At 36.9% G+C, this 20,775-nt stretch overlaps 1 protein-coding gene across 2 annotated transcripts in view; it reads left to right on the plus strand.

The window, feature by feature from the left end:
- Window positions 1–20,775, plus strand: part of TMEM117 (transmembrane protein 117) — a 404,165-nt gene that overhangs the window by 254,277 nt on the left and 129,113 nt on the right. For both annotated transcript variants that reach the window (XM_037162329.2, XM_037162330.2), the window contains one exon: window positions 7,351–7,448. In XM_037162329.2, coding sequence (XP_037018224.1) covers window positions 7,351–7,448 — 98 coding nt within the window. The remainder of the gene's footprint in view (window positions 1–7,350; window positions 7,449–20,775) is intronic.

A 20,775-nucleotide genomic window follows, 5' to 3' on the forward strand; every position in this document is an offset into this window, starting at 1 on the left:
ACTCATTGTAAATCAGTAAGGATCCGGCAATAAGGTGCAGTGCATTCAGGAAGCTGGTGCAGTCTATCATTGGAGATAATAAGCAGGTACATTAATATTCATGCTTTATGAAATCCTGGTTGTGCTTCTTAAAAACTGTAGCACATTCCAAGTTTTATGTTCAGCAATATATGTGTGCCAGTGATTTTCAGATAGTTCTTGTAGCAATTCACTTAAGGCATCACTAGGTAATTTAGAAACCTTTCATTCATGGTTTCCATTTACTTAATTATATACTCAGCTAATGTTCCTCTGTGGCTATGCATAATCCTTTCTGGTTGGACCTTGGGTCTTTCTTTGTCTCAGCTGGAAGTGCTGTTGCATAAAACCGACTGGATACGCACATCTGTGTATGTGGTATGATGTGTGTGGTGGGAGTCAGTGGGCAGCAAGAGGGGGGAAACACACATTGCCCTCACAGCACAGTATTTCCCTGTTGCCAATAAATATGATTTAGACTTTGCTTCCACATAGATGACCTATGAGGGAAAAAGACAATAATGCTATGCTACGATGAGTGCAGATGCACCAACAAAACTGGACAACCACATAAGCATACACAGGCAGGGCGCTGTCCAGCTCCCACACCTCTGTTATACAATTTGTCAGTGCCACAAATTTGGCATATGAAAGTGAGCAGGGAGAATGGAGGAAAAGGTGCAGGAAATAAGAAGCATAAATGATAGGTATAAAATAGACAGGGGGAGGTTAAGAATAGTATGGGAAATGTAGACCCATGGACATGAACTAAGGTAGGGGGGATACCAGGGGGGAGGGGTGTGGGGTGAAGGGGAATGAAGGGGGGGAAATGGTACAACTGTGATAACATCAATAAAATATATTTAAAAACATGATTTCTGTGTATCCTCAGTTCATTGATAAACATATTTACAGTAAGGCAAGTATATTATGCACATGGATCACGTGAGTAAGCATGCACCTCAGGCTTAATATTTCTGTTCTTTGAAATCATATTTGATTTTTAAAATTTTTCCAGGAGTAACAAAGACCTCTCCACTATACACATCCTGTGTCTTTCTGCCTGTCCAGGGAGTGGAGGGACAGGGTTAGGAAGAGAAAGAATACTCTACCATCTCCATACTGTTACTCCTGCCCCCACTATCACTGCCACCTGCACTAGCACCATTGTCACCACTGATCCTGCAGGAGCTTTCAATGGGCAACACTGAATGAGCTACTGGGAGTGTGCTCCTCATCCTAGCCTTCCTCAAGCTCCTCTTGGTTTCCTTTGGTTCATGCATTTATCCTTTTATTCATTCATGCATTCTGTAAATATTTACTTAGAGCCTGCCAACACCAAAATACGATGCTAGATGGTGGGAACAGAGTGAGCACAAAATGGACAAAATCCCTGTAATCAGGGAACTGATTGATATCCCAGTGGTGGGTGCATTTCCAGGGTTAATTCAGGTACTTCAGATCTTTTTACATTTTCTCGTCACCTTCTATGTTAGGAGTAGAGGTGCTAAAATTGGGATCTTTTAATTTCTCCATATTTTATATAACATCAGTTTCTGTCTTTATATCAGCCTTTGATACATGGAGGTAGAGTTTCAGGAATACATTGAAGTTTCTTTGACACAATCTCTTAGAAATTCCTAAATTCGTGTGAGTTCTTTGGCATTGCTGTTTGGTGATGAGAATATGTTTGCATCAGAAGATGCCAGGATTCAATAAGAAAAGAGTTAGGATCCCAAATAAGACATGAGAAAAAAAATCACCAAAAAATCCCCACAGGTCAGAGGGTATTGAGTATGTTATTGCGTGACTGCTCCATAGACAGGGTGGACCCCCACCCCGCATATGTTCAGGTGTTTAGAATGATGATGTCACACTTGTATCAAGAGAGTATGGAAAGGTTTATTTCTCACATAGTTAAGTTCCTGGGAGAGCATGGTGACTCTCAAGTAGGACAAACATTAATCAAAACCCCCATAATCAGTGTGGGACAAGACTGAATGAGCAATATTAAAATTTAAAGAGGGGAGTAGACCCAGAAGACAGAGAAAAGCAGCACATGCACAATTGTTTTCTCTAAAGAATAGAACTAAGTGACAAAGAAAAGAATTAGTTAAGGATTCCAAAAGACAATATACAGAGGATATATCATAGAATTGTACACTTGAAAACTATATAACTATACTTACCAATGTCACCCCAATAAATTTAATTTAAAAAGACAGTGAAATAAAGACTTGAATCTTGAAACTAAAAGGTGGGATTGTCCCTAGAAAAGTGACAGACAACAGTAGATAAACTTGGCAAACTTATTACACTCAAAATAAAAAATAAATACTGAGGGCATCCAAACCAAAAAATGCCTGTGAAGATAGAAACAACTTCCATGTTCTAGTTTTCTCAGATTTCTCCTTGGTGTCACTCAATAGTGTTAAGTGAAACAATGCTTTCACTTCTAAGGGGGAAAAATTGGGACTCAGAAATTTTACAATGAGCCTAGTTATCAGTCAAGTATACAGAAAGTAAACAGCTTGGTGGTAGGCTACATTGTTCTCCTGAGCCTTCCTGAAGAATATATTATGGAGTTGGAAGTAGTTGGAAGTAGTTAGAAAACTCTAGCAGACATACTGGAAAAGATCAGTGAGTCAGTTTAATCACAGGACTAAGGTTAAAAGAAGTGCATGACTTCTAGTTGTAGACCAAATACAGAAATATCCCCAAAGTCCAACAACACAAGAATGATATATAGTGTAAGAAAATACAAAGTTTGATTTTCTCATCTTTTTTACATGAGGGAAGATGGAATCATTTAAAGATGATAAATGAAAGAAGGATATAAGATATTCCAAGTGTCAGAAATTTAACAGGAAAAATAACACACTAAGTATAATAGGGCGGTGCGGGGGAGGAAGGCAGAGGGAGAAGCAACAGAAATTAAATAGTCCTGTCAATGCGCACAGCCGAGAGTAAGTAAAATCTGAAGACGTAGTCAGTGCACACATTAAGTGAAATTTAATTATAAAGGTAATAATTAGAACAAAATAGAAACCTTTTATACATCAGGAAGATGCACATAAAAAGATATGGTGGAAGATAAAAAAAGAAGGAACCTTTAAATAGCTTTGTATGTAGAGATACGGGATGGTGTTCAAGATCTATTGTTACATAAAAAGAAGTCACGAAATAGCAAGCAAAATTATACATGTTTGTTCACTAATATACTTACCATATTTATGCTTGTTTATTAATAAAATAGCACTTCTTTTAAATGATATTCCACTAAATAAGGGCTGTCTTAAGAGGTACACTATGTAGCCATAGCTATTGCTATTATGGTATGACCTTATGTCCCTAATCAATTAATATTTTACATTAATATCACATGCTTAACATAAAACTATATCAAAGAAGGCTACAGGTAGAGTATATGTAGTACCAGCATGCGAGTAGCTTATAATCAGCTAAAATTAGGCTGGCAAAATTGGACAATGTTGTAGGATACAAATTAATGCTCAGTCATGCTACACAAATTTCCTGTGAAACCTTCTTAGATTACTGCAGCCTTCCAGGGCTGCCTCCCTTTTCTTTGATTTTTTGATGGAAATATTTTACTGTAACATATTTTAACCTTATATAGGATCTTTATCTTTTTTCTAAACATTCACTATGATAGTCTTGTCTTTAGGGCAAAGATGAGAGTGATTGCCAAGTCGCTGGACTCTAAATCCAGTTATTTAGCACAATAGTCACATGGAGCAAAATAATTGGATAGACATTCCAGAGGTAAACAATAACATATAAATAATTATTATAACACCTGCTGGTGTATATGTAATGTGTGCCCATAGGTACTGGTAAGAAACCAGGGTTCAGAGAGATGAACGACTTTGCCCTAAATTGAAAAGTTAGTGAGAGACAGAAGTTAGATTAGGGCCCAGGCAGGCTGGCTCCGGAGCTGATGACACAGCAGCACGTCGGGTGTGCGACCCCACTCAGCTGTCTAACCCTGCTGACTTCTCTGTCTGTAGTGGTGGGAGATGGAGAATAATGACTTACTGTATAAAGTTCCTATGACAGTTATTAAGAAAAACACATCTAAGAGCTTCATAAGGCAGGAAGCTCGACAGCAAATATAAAATATCACAGTCATCACCGCTGTCACTGTGCTGTCATGGTTGCCACAGCCTCATGTGGGCTCGGCTCACAGAGGGGCTGTAGATTCCTGGAAGGATCAGTCATCATTGACTTTTCAATCTCAACACTCATGTTTTCGCTCAGACTGAACAATGCCCATGCATGAAAACAGCTTATGTTCTGCTGAGAAAGACTCCCTGACAAGGCATAGTGGGGTAGGGACATCATGAAGTTCTTTCTGAGTTTTGTGCAAAGACCTAGTGGAGAGGAGAGGGGAGGGGAAGATTGTGCTACTCAAAGAGTTAAACTTCTTCCAGCTTAGGAAAAACAACCTGCAATTTTAAATTCTAATAATCTTCCTGTGGGAGAAGCACCAACACATTTTGTATTGTAGTTATGCTACACAGCAGCCTCGCTATGTAGCATAACTACACTTCCTTTCTAGACCTCCCTTTCTTGCATTTTCCCCACAAAGACTGTCCTCGACCAACAGCAGAAATGAATTTGATTTCTGTAATGCAGAAGGTAATTGGATTTTTCTTTATCGAATGTATCCCTTTAATGACTATCTCTGCTCCTTACAATTTAGCAAGTGACCTGACATTGATCTGATGATATGACTTAAGAATAAACAGTTAAAAGCTAGGGGTGAAAAAGACCAGATATCTAGCATCAGAAGAAAAATGTAGGGTTTTTTGGGGGTCCTCATGTTGCCATTTTCCTGGGATATCCTTTATCCTTGAATGTCATTTTTATAAAACATGCTGCTCTAATAATTAGTCATATAGCAACAGATTTTTCTCCTCCTGGAAACATATAATAATTAGTTCTCAGAAAGCGCCCTGGAGAAAACATTGCAAATTGAATAAACTTTACCCAGTAATCATTCTTTTCTTTGAAAATATGTATTACTATGCAGACTCTTTCTGGAACAAGGTAAATATTGCTAAACAGAATTAATCAAATCTCTTAAAAAGCTGGCAAAGCATGAAACATTTATTTACTTAACCTCGAGGTATTGTAAAAATAAAATTTTACACAAGATTGTTATTTCAGAAGGTAACAAAAGAACAGTAAATAAAATTGTTATATTTGGAAAAATAGTAATTCTTTCCTCAAGAGAGTTGTGATACAAAACTCTCTTTATAATCAAGAATATGTGGATTTAAGTTTTTCAAATTTTTTGTCTTCGTTAATTTTTAGTGACTCACTTAATTCATCATTAAATTTTATTCTATCATATTTTCTTTGTTTCTGTTGATAAATATGATTTTTTACATAATTCACGGGTAAGAAAACATAATTTTAATGTGTCATGAAGAAAATAGACAAGAAAGCCATCAATAATCAAGTTCCCTTTTTAAAAATAGGTAAAACAAGTGTTTTTCTTTTTAAAATTGATTCTAGTTTCATTTATACTTATCAAAGTAACTAACAGTTTAAAGAAATTGAGAGTTTGTATTAAAACCGCTTATTACTGTTGAATCCTTTCAACAGTGAGGCTGCACCACACAGAATCACTGGGGTTCTAAATTAGACAGAGTCGGCCTGAATCTGCAGTGTTGCTCAGTGCAGGTCAGTGAACTTGCTTTCATTCTTATCATCCATGAAAGGCTGAGTTCTAGTCCTAGAAATGATGTTGAGAAAGAATATAAAGAAAAATTAAGATCAAATATGCCCAGGAGACTGGGCTTTTTACCCATAACTGCGCTGATTGTACCTTAAGTGAGCATGTGAAGCTTTAGCATCCAGTGCAAGTTTCCGGGTACCATTTGTTTGGATGCTGTGTCACTCAGCCAGATGAGCTTGCTTGAGCATTGATGCACCTGCTGTAGGAAGGCCAGTAGTATTGAAGAGGTCACCAGTCCAGAAGGACTGCGTGCTGAATCGCAGTCTTTCATCACAAATGATTAAATCTCACCCATTCCAGGTCAGGCCATTGCTGGAAGTTACACTTAAATACAATGTTAAGGCCTTAAGCGCAAAAGAAAAATCTGTTTTAATGGTGATGAAACTTCTTTGGTACTCTATTCAGTGTATGGCACTCTGCATCAGTTTTATTAATTTTGATACCCCCTTGTTCATTTGAATTCAAACATTATCAAATAAAACCATAATCAATTAAATAATGTCCTCTTCTCTCAAAGGGAAAGGAGACTTTCTGGAAAGAGAAAAACACACGTGTGCATGCACACATATGCAAACATGTTTTCCTGTATTACGAGAAAGAAGAAATTTCATTTTTCATTCCCATCAGCTATTTAAAAGATGCTTATACTTCATCTATTTGTGATACTTTGGACATTTGATGAAACTATTAATATGAGCTGTTGACAATGTACAAATTACCTTGTTAATGAATGTTTAAAAGCAAGCATTAATGTCCTAAGTTATTTTGTTGTTTCTTCTTTGAGTAATATTTTAGTATTTTATATAAGCGATCCTTAGATATTAAAAGGGATACAAAGAGAAATCTTCAACTTCAAGGATAAAACCCAGTGGAGAGAAAAAATGTACATAAGTCAGTAAAAGAAAAGATGGAGAATACCGTATAACGTGAAAAATGGTCAAAGCTAAAGCTGGAGCGAACAATGAAGCCATCTCAATGGTAACACATCTTAGGTCTCAGAAATTGGGCAGGATCTGTGCACATGAGAAAGGTAGAGCATTTTTGGGAGCAGGAATAGAATTGCTAATTGCATGGAGGTGGAAGCATGAGAGGTAATTGAAGTAAATGTGCCATAAAACTGGGTTCGGGTGCCATACCTCACATAGCATTGAAGAAAAAAAGGGAGAGAAGGGATGGTAATATTTTGATTGGAAATATTTAGACTTTGGAGTTTCTCATTAGCTGAGTTAGAAAGAACATGGTACCTAATGTATTACATGTTTTGTTTCTATAGGGAGGATAATAGCATCTTAATGATGCCTTCTTTTATGAGGTAATCTTCACTGATGTTTAAAAAACAATCTCAATATTTGACATGTTGAATGATCTTAAATAACTCATTTATTACGTGGAGAATATGAACTACTAAAGTTTTTAACTGAAGAATGTATGTTTTTCTAATTTTTATTTTGTATATGCTCTAATGTTAAAATGCATATTTTATTTCCAATAAAATGAAAATTATCTACATATTTAAAGCCAAATGCACGTATCTGAGAGTGCTCAATAAGTGTCTTTGATGGCTTTAGGTCACCGACATGATGCTTCAGGACAAACCCTATCCTGATTGGGGAAAATCTGCAAGAGCTTTCTGGAAGAAAGGAAATGTCAGAATCATTTTATTCTGGTAAGAGATTGTTTAATTTATTGATTTATGCCTTGCCCCTCACTCACTAAAGGACTCGAATTGGATGTAGTTTTCCTTAGATACAGAATTCCACCTGGAGGGACATTATAAAGGTATACTATGTTCCATTAAACATATAGTATAAAAATGATTAACACCAATCATCACAATTATTTTATGAATTAATTTCTGCTTACATATTGTCACATATACACATTTACAAGAGATAAATTTTGATAATATAGTGATGCATAGATTTTACCAGAAGTAAGTTTTTAACTCAGCAAAAACAAGCTGTAATTTTCTATCAATAAAATGTGATATTAAGCTATCTCCATGAAATCCTAAATTTCCAGTATATTCGAGATAATTTTTTGAGGAAGTTATACAGAGAAGGAACCTCTTTACAAATCATTTCTAGCTTATTGGCATTTCTTCTTGACGTAGTTTCCATTCCATCTCCAGCCCAATCATCACAATTAAAAACAACTTACGACTTACAGAACTTCATTATTTTTGTGTGGCAGCTCCATTATTTATGAGTATTTGAGCAAAGTTAGAAAAAGATAAGAATGTAGAGAGAGCACAAAGGGCGCTTTCCCCTGGCTGCGTGGCCCTGCCCAGCTCAGTGATTCAGCCCGACCTGCGGAAAGGGAGAGGTTGTGATGGAGGATGCCTTGTGCCTGGTGCATTCCAGCCTGCCCATCTGCCTTTTGAAATGAAGAAAACATCTATTTATTCTTGGATTTAATTTGGGGGGTTAACTTTCTGTGTATAAGCAAGAAAAATCATCATAACTAAAGACTTGGAAAACATACACTCTAAGCTATCTTTGTACTTTCCCACTATCATTAAATGTTGCTAGGGACATAGAGCATTTTAAATCCACTTCTCAGCAGGTAAACAAAAGTAGATTTTTCAATATAAAAAGGAACATGACTTTGTAGATGTTTTTTCACACCTTGTATCTGTGAGTTAAGTGTGGGCTACTTTTCTGGTGCAGTTAACCTTGATATTTTTTTCCTGCCCCAAATTTCTCCACGTAGCTTGTCTAAATAATATACATTATAATAATTGTGGTTAATGTTTATTGAAGGTATATTTTGCTACAGGCATTGTGCTAAGTACTTTGCATTCTATGTATTTAATCATCTAATCCTGACAACCCTATATGGTAGGTGCCCTTATTATAAGCACAGGCCTCTGGCTCCAGAGCCCCAATTTTTAATCGTTACACCGTACTCCCTCTTGAAGAATGAAAGGTACATACATCAACATGCAAATTTACAGAGGATTATCTTTCACTCATTTTTAGATAATGGCTTGAAAAGAATGTGAGATTCTGAAAAATTGGTCCAACCTACAGAATTCTCTATGGGGGTTTTAAGAATCATAATTGAAAGGAGATAGATTCTAATATTAGACATGTTTATGACCTGTGTCTCTAAAACAATATACACTTACTATGCCTATAGACATTTTGTGGTATTGATTTTATCTTCAAAGGCGGCCCATTGATTATTGTTCCGTGTGGCCAGTTACCAAGGTCACATGTACATTATTTGCAAAGGTGAGGCATGCAGTCACCTGACGGCCTCCGTGGTGCCGTCATGAGCTACTCTTAGTTGCAATCGCCGTTGCAGAGGAGAGGAATTCATACTAGATTTTTTCTGAACATCTTAGTCCATTTTTCCTTGAATGTTCCTGCTCAGGTCTGTATACTACCAATCTCTTTTGTATAAATGAGTTTATTTTTGACATGTGTGACAGCCCCAATGGGCAACCTGAAGCATATTTTAAATGTGGTTAAAATAATTTTATTAGTCACTGACAGGTAATATTCTTAAATGGAGAACAAACTAAAATCCACACTTATTCCTGCAGTCATTGTTCTTGTATAATTATTGATAGGAGATAATTCTGGGAGGTGATTTTTCCAAGATAGTATTTCAAATCATGGAGAATAGAAAATAACTGAAAGGGAATTTAAATGTTGCTTTAAAAATACTTTTTTCTATTTTATCTATTTCTACACAGATTATCTTGACAAGTAGTATTCTTTTTTAAAAAGAACATCTGATATAAAAAGTTAAATATGGACATTATGTGGGAAGCAAGGAATCTTCCTTTATGTTCATACTTTTCAGATAAAAGGGATTTAGCAAGTATAAAGACCTCTTTTTTTAGCTATAGGAGATAAAATATAGAAATCATTGCTGGGGTTTTAAATGAAATAAAAGATAGGATTTGCATACTATGTGCTGAGTCACGCACTCAAAATAGATGTTTTCTTTTTGTTTTACCCTAATTAAGGAAAGAGAGAGTAGTATAAAAAAAAATCTATTAGAAGACATTATATAAAGGTAAGCTTTTATAAGTTGGGATATGACTATGTGCAGCAGTTTAAACAGTACAACCTGGAATTTTGTTCTAGTAAACTTACCTCTTACTTGTAGCTGTTTTAACTCACAAATGCCTGTCAGAAGCTATTTTGGTCACAGCCGTGTGGCCGAGTTCTTCCTTCATTCTTAGGCATAGACGTCTCTGAACCGAAGAAAATGGTCCCTGTTTCTCTCTGCAGTTGTGCAAAGATGAGGCTACAGTACATGGCTCCTGCATCTTGGGGGAGGCTAATTGTAGCTGTGTTGGAGAATAGCAAAGAGAAAGGGAAGAATATTCACAGAACTTGCCTTCCGAAGTCCCTTTCTCAGGCCTTTGCATAAATAAAAAGACTAAAGAATCTACATTCCATGTGTATGCCATGCACTATTCTATTTTTCCATTGGGGCTACTAAAGTGTATTTCCCTTCACTTGTGTCTGTAGTAAAATGACATATGCATAAAAACAACCAATATGATATTTATATTAACCTTCTATCTTTCTGTTTTACTAACTCTCTAGAGACACAATTTATATGCTTTTGAAGGGAAGCCTCTTGGGATATTTCTCCAAAGGGTTAGCTTTTGAGAATGAGTGGTGGCACTCTCCTGTGATCAGGGAAGAGCTGGCCAAAGGGAGTGGGTGATGTGGTAATCATTAGGGCTTCAGGTATACGCTGGTTCTCTGTCTTCCATCAGAATTACATTTTCTGCCCTCTTTGATCACATGACTTGTTTGACCAGTTTAAGTGTGAGTGAGAGTGGCGTGTGTCACATCTAGTTAGTAGTCTTTAATTGTCAATGAGAAACATTGAAGGGGGCTCTTTTTTCTTGGTAGCAGTTGTGGAAGCTTGTGCCTTGCTGGAGCCCTTGTCATGCATTTGCCCTGAATGGCTAGGATAATTCAGGCATCTTTAACAACATAGTAGACATGTAGCATGAGCTAGAAATGATCTGTTGCAAATGTTAAGCCACTGAGATTTGGGTGTTGTTTGATATCACAACATAAACTAGCCCATTCTGATGTATACAGAAACTGATTCCGAGAAGTGAAGGGTTGCCATAGCTGAAAAAAGCATTTTTAAGGGCTGGATAGCAAATGGCAAGGAATCTGATGATGGAGGTGGTAATCCAGGTGTGTTAGTGGGAAGTATTTGGTGAAACATATGGTCTGTGAGTACTGAGATGCTCTAGAAGTTGGAAAACAGAACAGTAATAGTGTGCTGTGTACAGTCATCCACTTCTAGTCCATTCTGATGCATGAAAAGACCATCTTTTATTTTTTGATATTATCGTGTGTTTAATAAAATGTATTTTATCTAGTGCTATGATGATTTGGGTGGGCAGCTCTTGATCATGACTGTCTTAAATCTTGCCTGGGAAACAAATGTAGCTGCTGGTGATTTTCCTGCTTTGAACACCATGGTTATTATTAAAGTCTAACAAAATGAACTTATTTGTTTCACTTTGATAAGTCAAGAGCTAATTATAAAGCATTATTATCTTACTGTACATGGTGTGGGGGAGTAACATGATGACAGTAAAATAATAATAATATGCAAGAATGCAATTTAAAAAGACCTAAGACTCAGAGGTAATGCCAGTCAAAAGTGTTTTATAATGGCACTACCAATATCAAATTGTATGATGTGTATGACAATTATAGGTTTCTATTTCCTTGTATGCAAAAGAGATATGTTTTGTATTGTTTGTGATGCTTTTCAGGCCTATAATGCTATTTCTATTATAAGATTAAAATGCTAATGAAAGAGTAATTCTGTCTGCTTTATTCTCAAGGCAGAAAATGGACCTCTATAATCTGAATATTGTTTCCCCTACAAAATTTCTATGTTGAAATCTACTGTATGATGGTATTAGGGGTTGGGGCCTTTGAAAGGTGCTTAGAACATAAGGGTGGAGCCTTCACAAATAGGGTTAGTGCTCTGTAAGAGAGCCTTTAGGGAGATTTCTAGCCCTTTCTACAATGTGAGGACACAGACAGGCACTGGCTATGAAGCAGGAAGAGCATCCTCACCAAATGCAGTCATGCTTATACCATGACCTTGGCCTTTTAAGCCTCCAGAATTGTGACAAATAAATTTCTGGTTTTTAAAATAAACTACTATTCTGTGGTATTTTATTTTAACAGCACAACAAACTAAGGCGTGGGCCATTTAGTGTATGTCCCATGGAAGCAGACTTGCATTCATGTAGGAAAGGATCACCTAACAACAGTGTCTCTCAATGTTGCATGCGTCTGCCAGAGGAAAAGCTGATTCTGCATCAGCGAAAGTATTCCTGTCAGGCTACATAACCTGTCAGGGATGCTACAGGGGGATGCCCACATTAAATGAGAAAAAAATACTAATCACTCCTAAATTTTTATCAGACTTGAAGATTCTGTGACTCTAAAGTTTCAACTACCAAAGTATTGCATATCTTCTGCTTTATATTAATTATAATTTAATATGCTTTGTAGAAATCTATCATCATTATGAGCAAAATTTATACACTAGACAATAATTTATGAGAGGTTCAGAGGCAACTATAATATGCAAAGCCTTTTGCTTCATTTCCCAAGTAATAAATTGCTCCTTCCTTCCAACTGAACACATCTCTTTACAGATGACCATCTTTAATTAAAAGCTGCCTCTGTGGCTAAGGAAAAGCGGAACACTTTTAGTCCAAATCAAATATCTATACCTACTGAATCAGTCACTTTAACTTTAAACACCATTCTAAGCTCACGGGGTCCAGTGTAAGCCTGGCTGCTCATACCCACAAAGATCCAAGGGTACCCTACAACCAGTTTCCTTGTTAGATGTGTTTGCTACTTTTGTATAAAAAGGTAATTGGTGTTGCATTACTGTGCTGTCACACTAGACTATTGTCATATTATTTGGAGATTTTCATCTAAAAGGTAAATTCTATATTTATGCCTATGAGACTTAACTCTTAGTCATATAATTTGTGTCTGAGTACTAACATCATCTCATACCTGTCTAGACTTAATTTTGTTGAATTAAGAGCAAATCTTGTTTATATTATTAGCTTAAGTAAATATTTAAATAGGGAATGTAGTGTGAAATAGTAGTTTAAGAGCACAGACTCTTAAGTTATCTGTGTAGCTTTCAGGCCCGCCTACTACTTACTATAGTGTATTATTACTATTTAGTTTTATTCATTCGTTTGTTTGTTTATTTATGTTGTTTGAGTACAGTTGTATCCATTTCCCCCCACCACTCCCAGCCATCCCCCTCAGCCATCCCCACCTCCCACCCTTGACCCTAACCCCCTTTGGCTTTGTCCATATGTTACTATTTTGCTTTAAGTGCTATTATGATGGTTGTTATGCAGCACCAGATGCTCTCCAGGGTGCTGAGAATTCATTTTTGAAACAGAAAATAAGGAATCTCACAGCATATTTTTCTGTCCAATGAGAAATATGAAAGGAGGAAAAGGGGAAGAGGCAGCACCAATAATGGGTATGGGATATTCATTTCCAAAAGTAGATAGGCCTCTGATCATCACCCTCCCTTTCTGAATACACTCCTCTTTGTATTTCCTCCTCTCCCAATGATGGCTTGATGCATAGGTCCTGTGATGTAGTTCAGGGAATGTTTATAAAGGAAGTAGAGCCAAAGAGTATTTTCAGGGTAAGCAGGAGCCAGATGGGAGGAAACATGGCTATTGGATACGTTATGTGGAGTGGGGAAAGGAAGAAGTCAAGTGCATCATTGGATGTTTAGGCTTGAACAATGGAACAGATGATTGTACTGTTAATTGGGATAGGAGATACTGGTAAAGGAGGAAGTCTCAGGGGTAATAATGACCTGAACTTGTCAAGGGGGTATATTTATATAAATACTTAATAAACAGTTCTTTATGTGGATCTGGAGCTGAGGATTCAGGGTGTGAGATCTGATATAGAAGTATTATTAAAATTTGTGTTTTGGTTTATATTTTTACCCTGATATAGATGTTGTTATCTACATGTATATGGTATTTGAGGGAATGTGAGTTGGTGTAGAGTGAGATTAAAGGGTCTACTAAGGTAAAACCTGTAGGTTACTTGGGAACAGGCAGAAGAGGCAGCTACATAGAAGAGAAAGAGAAACAAAAAGGAATAAAAATATGGAAAGTGTATGTCATAGATGCCACAAGATGAGCATATTAAAAGACAGACAGTGTCAACTGTCAAATGCTGGAAATATACCAAATAAGATCAAAATGCAAAGTGCGCATGGGTTTTGACTCTAAGAGGACCATGACTGGTGGTCTTGGCAAGAATGGTTTTCTGGAATGTTACTGACAGAAGCCAGACTTGTACTCATTCAAGGCATGAGGAAGAGAGGAGGGAGGAGGAACAGTGAGCATAGTCAGGAGATGAGAGAGAAGATTGGAAGGATATCTATATGTGACAATGAATATTCCCCAGGAAGAATTTAAATAGATTTACTAATTAGGGTACTTACTTATTTGTCTTCTTCAGAGCATGTCCTTTTCTTTGAGAAGAAGGTGCTCATTTAAAATGATCTGCTGCACAGGTATTGAATTAAAACTTATGTTAAATTCTATAGTGTAAATTTACTATGTGTGTAAGTCTCATTTTTAGGAGAAAGATGGAGAATAAAGAGTTCATAAAGTTTTAAGTTTTAAGGAAGTGAGATCATATGGTATCACCTATAATAGGAACCTAATGCTAAAAAATAAACTAATGAATGAAATAGAACCACAGGCATAAAAAACATGGACCAGACTGAAAATGACCACAGGCAAGGGTGGGAGGGGATAATGGTAGAAAGAAAGGGAAGGGACTAGACAAAGCACATGTATGAATGGCCCACAGACATGGACAACACTCGGAATTGACTGTGGAAGTGGGGGTAGAAAGGGTGGAGGAGGGCAAAGGGGGGACTTGAGACAACTGTAATTGAATAACAATAAAAATGATTTAATAAAAAAGAAAAAGTTTAAAGAAGTGTATTACAGTCAAAATGATGATGAAGTTCCCTACATATTTCTGTCCATATCACATTACTTGAGAGCAGGAATATCATCTCACCATATCCCTAGCACTCAGTACAGTGTCTGACACACGGGAAACATTAAATACGTTCTTGTTGCATTAATTACTTTAGTGAGGACTTTAAAATCTACCATACTTTATGATATTTCTGTAAATTTCTTCAGATACAGCCCATTACTGAAACAATAAAAAGATAATTAAAAGTATCTTGACTTTGTGATTAACTGATGCTTTATAAGAAAATGCATAATGCTTGTGAGTTACATTTTCTGAAAAGATTTTAGATGTTTATTTTCATTATTTTAAAAATAATCTTGATGATATTTGCTCTACCCACAAATTCTACACTCTACCCACAGCTAGAAAGTTTATTAAAATGCTGTAGGACATGTAACCTCAGTGATGCAGCCTGATCCCCATGCAGCCCCTGGAGATTTTATCTTGGGTTCTTCTCCTTGTTTCTTAAAGATAAGTGAAATTTAAAGAAAAATAACTAAATAAGCTGGCCGTAAATTGCTTAAATATTATCACCCTATTATAGATCTTCTTTTTAATTGCCAAAGCCTGGAATAGCAACATTGAGCCCAAGATCAATCCTTGGATTTATGAATCTTAAAAAGAAAATGACCTTTAATAAGAGCTTGGAAATGCTGCATAGTTTTCCTGTATGACAGTCATTGGTGGAATAGTTATTTCTCTTCAGTCTGAAACTTGATGGTTGAATGCCCAATTCACACTTATTAAAGCTTCTAAAGTGTAAGTCGTGTTTTCAAGTGTCCCCGAGTTTACATATAACTGCATATGTACAAATTTAAAATAAAAACAACAAATCCTAGAAGAGAGAAAATGACATTAAACCAAGTTTAATGACTTGGTCCATTTCAGCTGTGTGGGAAATATGTCTGCTCATACTTCCATTCTCTTTCACGATTCATGCCCCCATTCCCACTATCTTTCGTAGTCTTTCATATCAACAAGACAACAGACATTTCTATGACTTCACCTGTTTAAAAAACATATTTCTTCACTCTCATTATTTCTCCATGTCTCTTAGTAACCTTGAGATATTTATTTATCTTCATCCTGCAAATATTTACAAAGTGACCATAATGCAAATGTCTCTGAGTAAAATACTGCCATGATACTGATTTTTGTTGGCATGAAGGTCGTCCTTAAAAAAGTGTGTGTTTTTGTGTGTGCCCTGATGACAACCTGCCTATTAGAATTATGATCTTCTATTCAGGTGATCCTATTAGGATCACTATAGTTCCTTATTTAAATCCTTCCCATCATAATTGTGCATCGCTGTTCTTCGTATTCGAGTGGGGCAACAAACAAAGTCTCAGTGTCACCAAAGTCAGAGGGTTGTTTAGTACCCATGATTCACTGTGGTTAACATCTGGTTCTGAGATGGGCAATTCACAAACTCAATTTTGTGGTACATTAGTCGCTGTTGGAAACTCACAACTGATTGATTTTCAAGCCAGAATTGCTGGTAAGTAATACTCTGATGTTCTCTACAGGGCCACCATTATCTATGTGGAAGTGAATCCTTGTTTATTTCATGAGCTACTCATTAAAACTAAGCTACCTCTCTTAGTTTTCTTAGTGCGAGGGAGGGCAGTTTCTTTCTGGTATCAGACTGCTATTCTTACCCAGGTCCAGTATGAATTCCCTGACACAGTGCTGTTTCCGTAACACCAGCTCTTGTTTTCAGAATATCCTGTTCCTACATTTTCCAGCACTGGCCAGAGCTGCCTTTGTGAATGCCTTGTCTCTTTAGAGAAGGGGTAGATGAATTAACTATATTGATGGTTGAAATGCTTTGATGATTGTTGTTTCTGATGAACCAGAGATAAAATATATAGGCAGGTATCGCAGATCAGATGAGGGTTTAAATAAAATCTGGTTTTAATGGCTGATCAAATGAGTGATCCACATTCCAGAAACTACACAGGAACCATTGTCTCCATGTGTAAGCCGGACAGAGCTTTGCTATTCAGTCAGAAAAAATGCAAGTTGGTCTCATTCATTCATTCATTCATATTTGTTGATTGTGTTAGGATGCTACTGGTAATGCAACAGGAAGTATACATGGTTCTTGCCCTCATGTAAGATTTACTATCTTTCTTTCCAACTAGACTGTTGGTAAGACAGAAATAAAGAAATTATTAAACAAATAAAAAAGACAAATAATGATGAATTTTAGAAAGGAAACAAGTATCAGTAACCATACCCCTTCCCAGTTCTGTTTCTCTTCAGGCCGCGTTTCTTGCTCACTCTTCATTTTCATATTTCCCAGTTACAGCGTCATCTCTGCTCCTGTTCTATTCTAGGCAATTTCTGACCATCAACTTCTCTGAATTTCAGCTTTTGTCATATTCTGCTGCATAGAGCAATAGTGTTCTGAGGATTAATTATGTATTGGTGACTTTGGCAGGCCATCTTCCATTTAAGGTGGAAGTTACAGAAGGACTCAATTGAAAAGTAATATGTTGACTTTTTTCTCAAGTTCTTTGTCAAGCATTGGGGGTGAGCTTTTTCATATGTGTATTAAGCACTGCATTGTGTTCTTAAGTATAAAATATTTTTCAACAAAATTTCCAATTAGTAGTTGTATATGAACAGCCTGTCAAGTATTCACTTAGAACCATAATAATACCCTCGAAAGGCACTTTTCTTTACTTTTAAATTAATACATATGAATTCTATGAGCACTTACTTTGCATGGGGCCTTGTATTTTAGTACAGAGTTCTGGGGGTGGGGCAGAAAGGATTTGGCATGCCTAAACCAGATATCAAAATATGAACCGTAGGCCTCAGAGGTAAAATAGAAATGTATGAGAACTGAGAGAGAGGGGAGATTACAGAAAGCGTATATTGTAGGCTGAGTGTGTCCCCTCAACCTTCCTATATTGAAACTTAATTCCCATGTGTTAGTATTTAAAGGTGGGACCTCTGGGAGGTGACTAGGTCATGTGAGTGGTGACCTCATTAACAGGATGTGTGCCATTATAAAAGAGACTCCACTGAGCTCCTTGGCCCCTCCACCCTGTGAGGACACAGAGAGAAAATGGCTGTCAGACAGGAAGCAGGCTCTCATCAGACACAAAATCTGCTGACACCTTGATCTTGGATTTCCCAGCCTCTAGTAGTGTGAGAAATAAATTCTGTTGTTTATAAGCCAGTTTATGGTGTTTTGTCATAGCAGCCTGAACAGACTAAGTCAGCATATGCAGCAAAATAATATTTTAAATATTTTACTCCTTTGAATCATGTATATAATGGTTTTACTTGGAAATATTTTCAACTTACAAAAAAGTTATTAAGAATAATGCAAAAAATTCCTGTATATATTTCATCATGTTCCCCAACATTTTATGATATTTGCTTTATTATTATTCTTTCTGTCACTGTATTATTAGATAATACTTACTTATTAATATTAATTTTTTTATTTTTAGAATTAGACTGCAGTCATGTGAGAGAATTTCTTGTAGGAAAGGATAAATATTTCATTGTATTTTCCTAAACTAGAAGAATAAATACTTCACTGTCATTCTAAAACAAGGATATTCTCTCTCATAATCACAATCCAATTCAAAATCAGAAAATTAACATTGTCTCAGTACTATCTTTTGTCCTTTATAGGAGAGAGAGAGAATAAAAAGATTGTTTTGTTTCATATGGCTTTGTACTTACTACAGAAACATATGTTACATTTCATTGTGAAGCCTTTTTATTAATAGATTCTTTAACTCTAAACAGCAAACTGATCTTTAAAAAAGGTATTTTGTAGATGCATATTTGTTATGGGTACTAAAATGAAATACTTTCTTTCATTAATGAAAATTTGTGAGAGCTCTTAAGATTCGATGAGCCTTAGACAATGCAGCATATGATATGGATATATTCTTATAATGTAAATGCATAGGAATTAAAGATATTCTTACTGTAACAATTTCAATTTGTCTCGGGAAACTTTTAAAAAATAAATGCTGCTCTCTATCTTCTTTAAACATATTCTATTGTTTTTATGTATTTCAGAATCAGCAATATTTTAAGCAAGCATTCAATAAGCTCTTAAAATAAAATCCAGGTTGGGCTAGAGTTGCAGAGGCTAGAGTTGCAGAGGCTAGAGAGGACATGCGTCATGACCCCAGCCCTCAAGAACATATGATCTGGGCAAGTCAAAACCCACATAACTGCAGTGAATGGCAGATAGCCTAAGATGGCTTGCAACCACAAATGTGATTATCTCATGATTCTGAGTTCCATTTGGAAACGGAACATGACCAAAGAGGATTGGGATAGTCATGAAGGTAACCATGGATGAAGTCGGATCTAATTAGACCCTTGAAGAAACCCGAGGTCAAGAGGAAGCACAGAGAAGTAGAACCTTCAGATAGTGGGGGGGGGGTGGTCTAGCAAGTAGCAAGAATGCTCTTACAGAAGATTGGAGCAGTTGGTGTTCTCAGGTCCAGATGGGTACCTGGCAACAAGGAAGCATTTTGTCTGATATTAATAATCTTGTCACAGGGCTGAGGTTTTAGAGCAAGGTACACACAGGGTCTCACCCCAAAATGGTAGACTTGTCAGGACCTGCCAAAACCTACTGATCTTAACTAGGCTTTGGACTAGACAAGTGACAGTGTGGGCTTAGTGCCGAGCCACCAGGGATTGAGTCAGAGATACCTGAAGTCCTGTAATGTCCAATTAGGGGCAAGGATTTACAGTTTAGTCTTTTATTCCCAACTGTGCTGTGAAACTGCAGGTGTGCAGGTTTCTTACCGTGTTCCTCCACTGTGAGTTGAGAGGAGACACCATGTTTTGTTTCGTTCAGTATTCCAGGGCCTGCTAGCTAGTTAGGAAGTATTCTGTTGCTGATGCCAACAGAATACTCATTTATTCTGTACTAAGAGTAAAGGAGTACAACCCTCCTTGGAAAACAAACATAGAACCCTAATGTTTTTTTGCTCTGAAATGAGGGCATCCTGGTGGGGGGGGTTTGTCTGTACGAGCAGCCCCAGTGTTATCGTTCGGGGTCCCTTCCTCCTCTTGGTACTGGGGGATCCCTCCCCATTACTGCTGCCATCACCACAGCACGGAGTGAGCATGACATGAATGAAATGCGTTCCTCGTTTCTCTTTATCATAGTTGATAGAGTTCAAAGTTCCCCAGAAGAACAGTACCAAATGTTAAAAAAGCACAGAAAGAAATATTCTCAGAAGGCACAGATATCAGACACACATCTGGTTTCCCACGTGCAGGTCTGCCTCCTCGCCGTGGGCATCTGCGCCATTGCAGGGACTTTTTACGTCTTTCCACTTGCCACCCTGGCTGTTCCTTTGTGATCGAGGCCACCTTTTCTGCCTATAATGGAGTCCTTTTTATTCTGGTACAGTAAGTCTGGTACAATGCTACAGTTATAGGTCTGAGTTATTGACAGACTGTGATGATTAATCCAGGAATAATCCTGCCCTCTATGTGGCTTTCACTCTACCCAGAGTATTGCATATGAACTCTGCAGGAGCCCAAAACTACAAGTGAGAAGTTAGCACTAGCTTTGAGTCATTTCTGAACCATATTACTTTTTCAGTCCTTGCCTCACTATCAAAATATCCTTATAATTCTATTCCAAATGAATAGCACTTATTGAGTGCTTCTGGTATGCCCAGGATTGGGCTCTGCACAGTTTTTTAAAATTTAATCTGCAGCATCTTTCTACGGGGCAATTATCATTATTATTGCTATTTTAAAGACAAAAACCTGTGGCTTAGAACGGTTGCATAGCTGGCAGAGAGCAGAGCCTGGATTTGAGTACAGGCAGGCTGATTTCAGAGCCTGTACGGTACTGCATGGAATAGCTTCACCTATTCCAGGCTTTTAAGATATTTAATTCAGTTAACAATGATTAGT

The sequence above is a fragment of the Artibeus jamaicensis genome, unplaced genomic scaffold (genome assembly GCF_021234435.1).
Source record: "Artibeus jamaicensis isolate MK-2021 breed Jamaican fruit bat unplaced genomic scaffold, CSHL_Jam_final contig_233, whole genome shotgun sequence".
Lineage (NCBI taxonomy): Eukaryota > Metazoa > Chordata > Mammalia > Chiroptera > Phyllostomidae > Artibeus > Artibeus jamaicensis.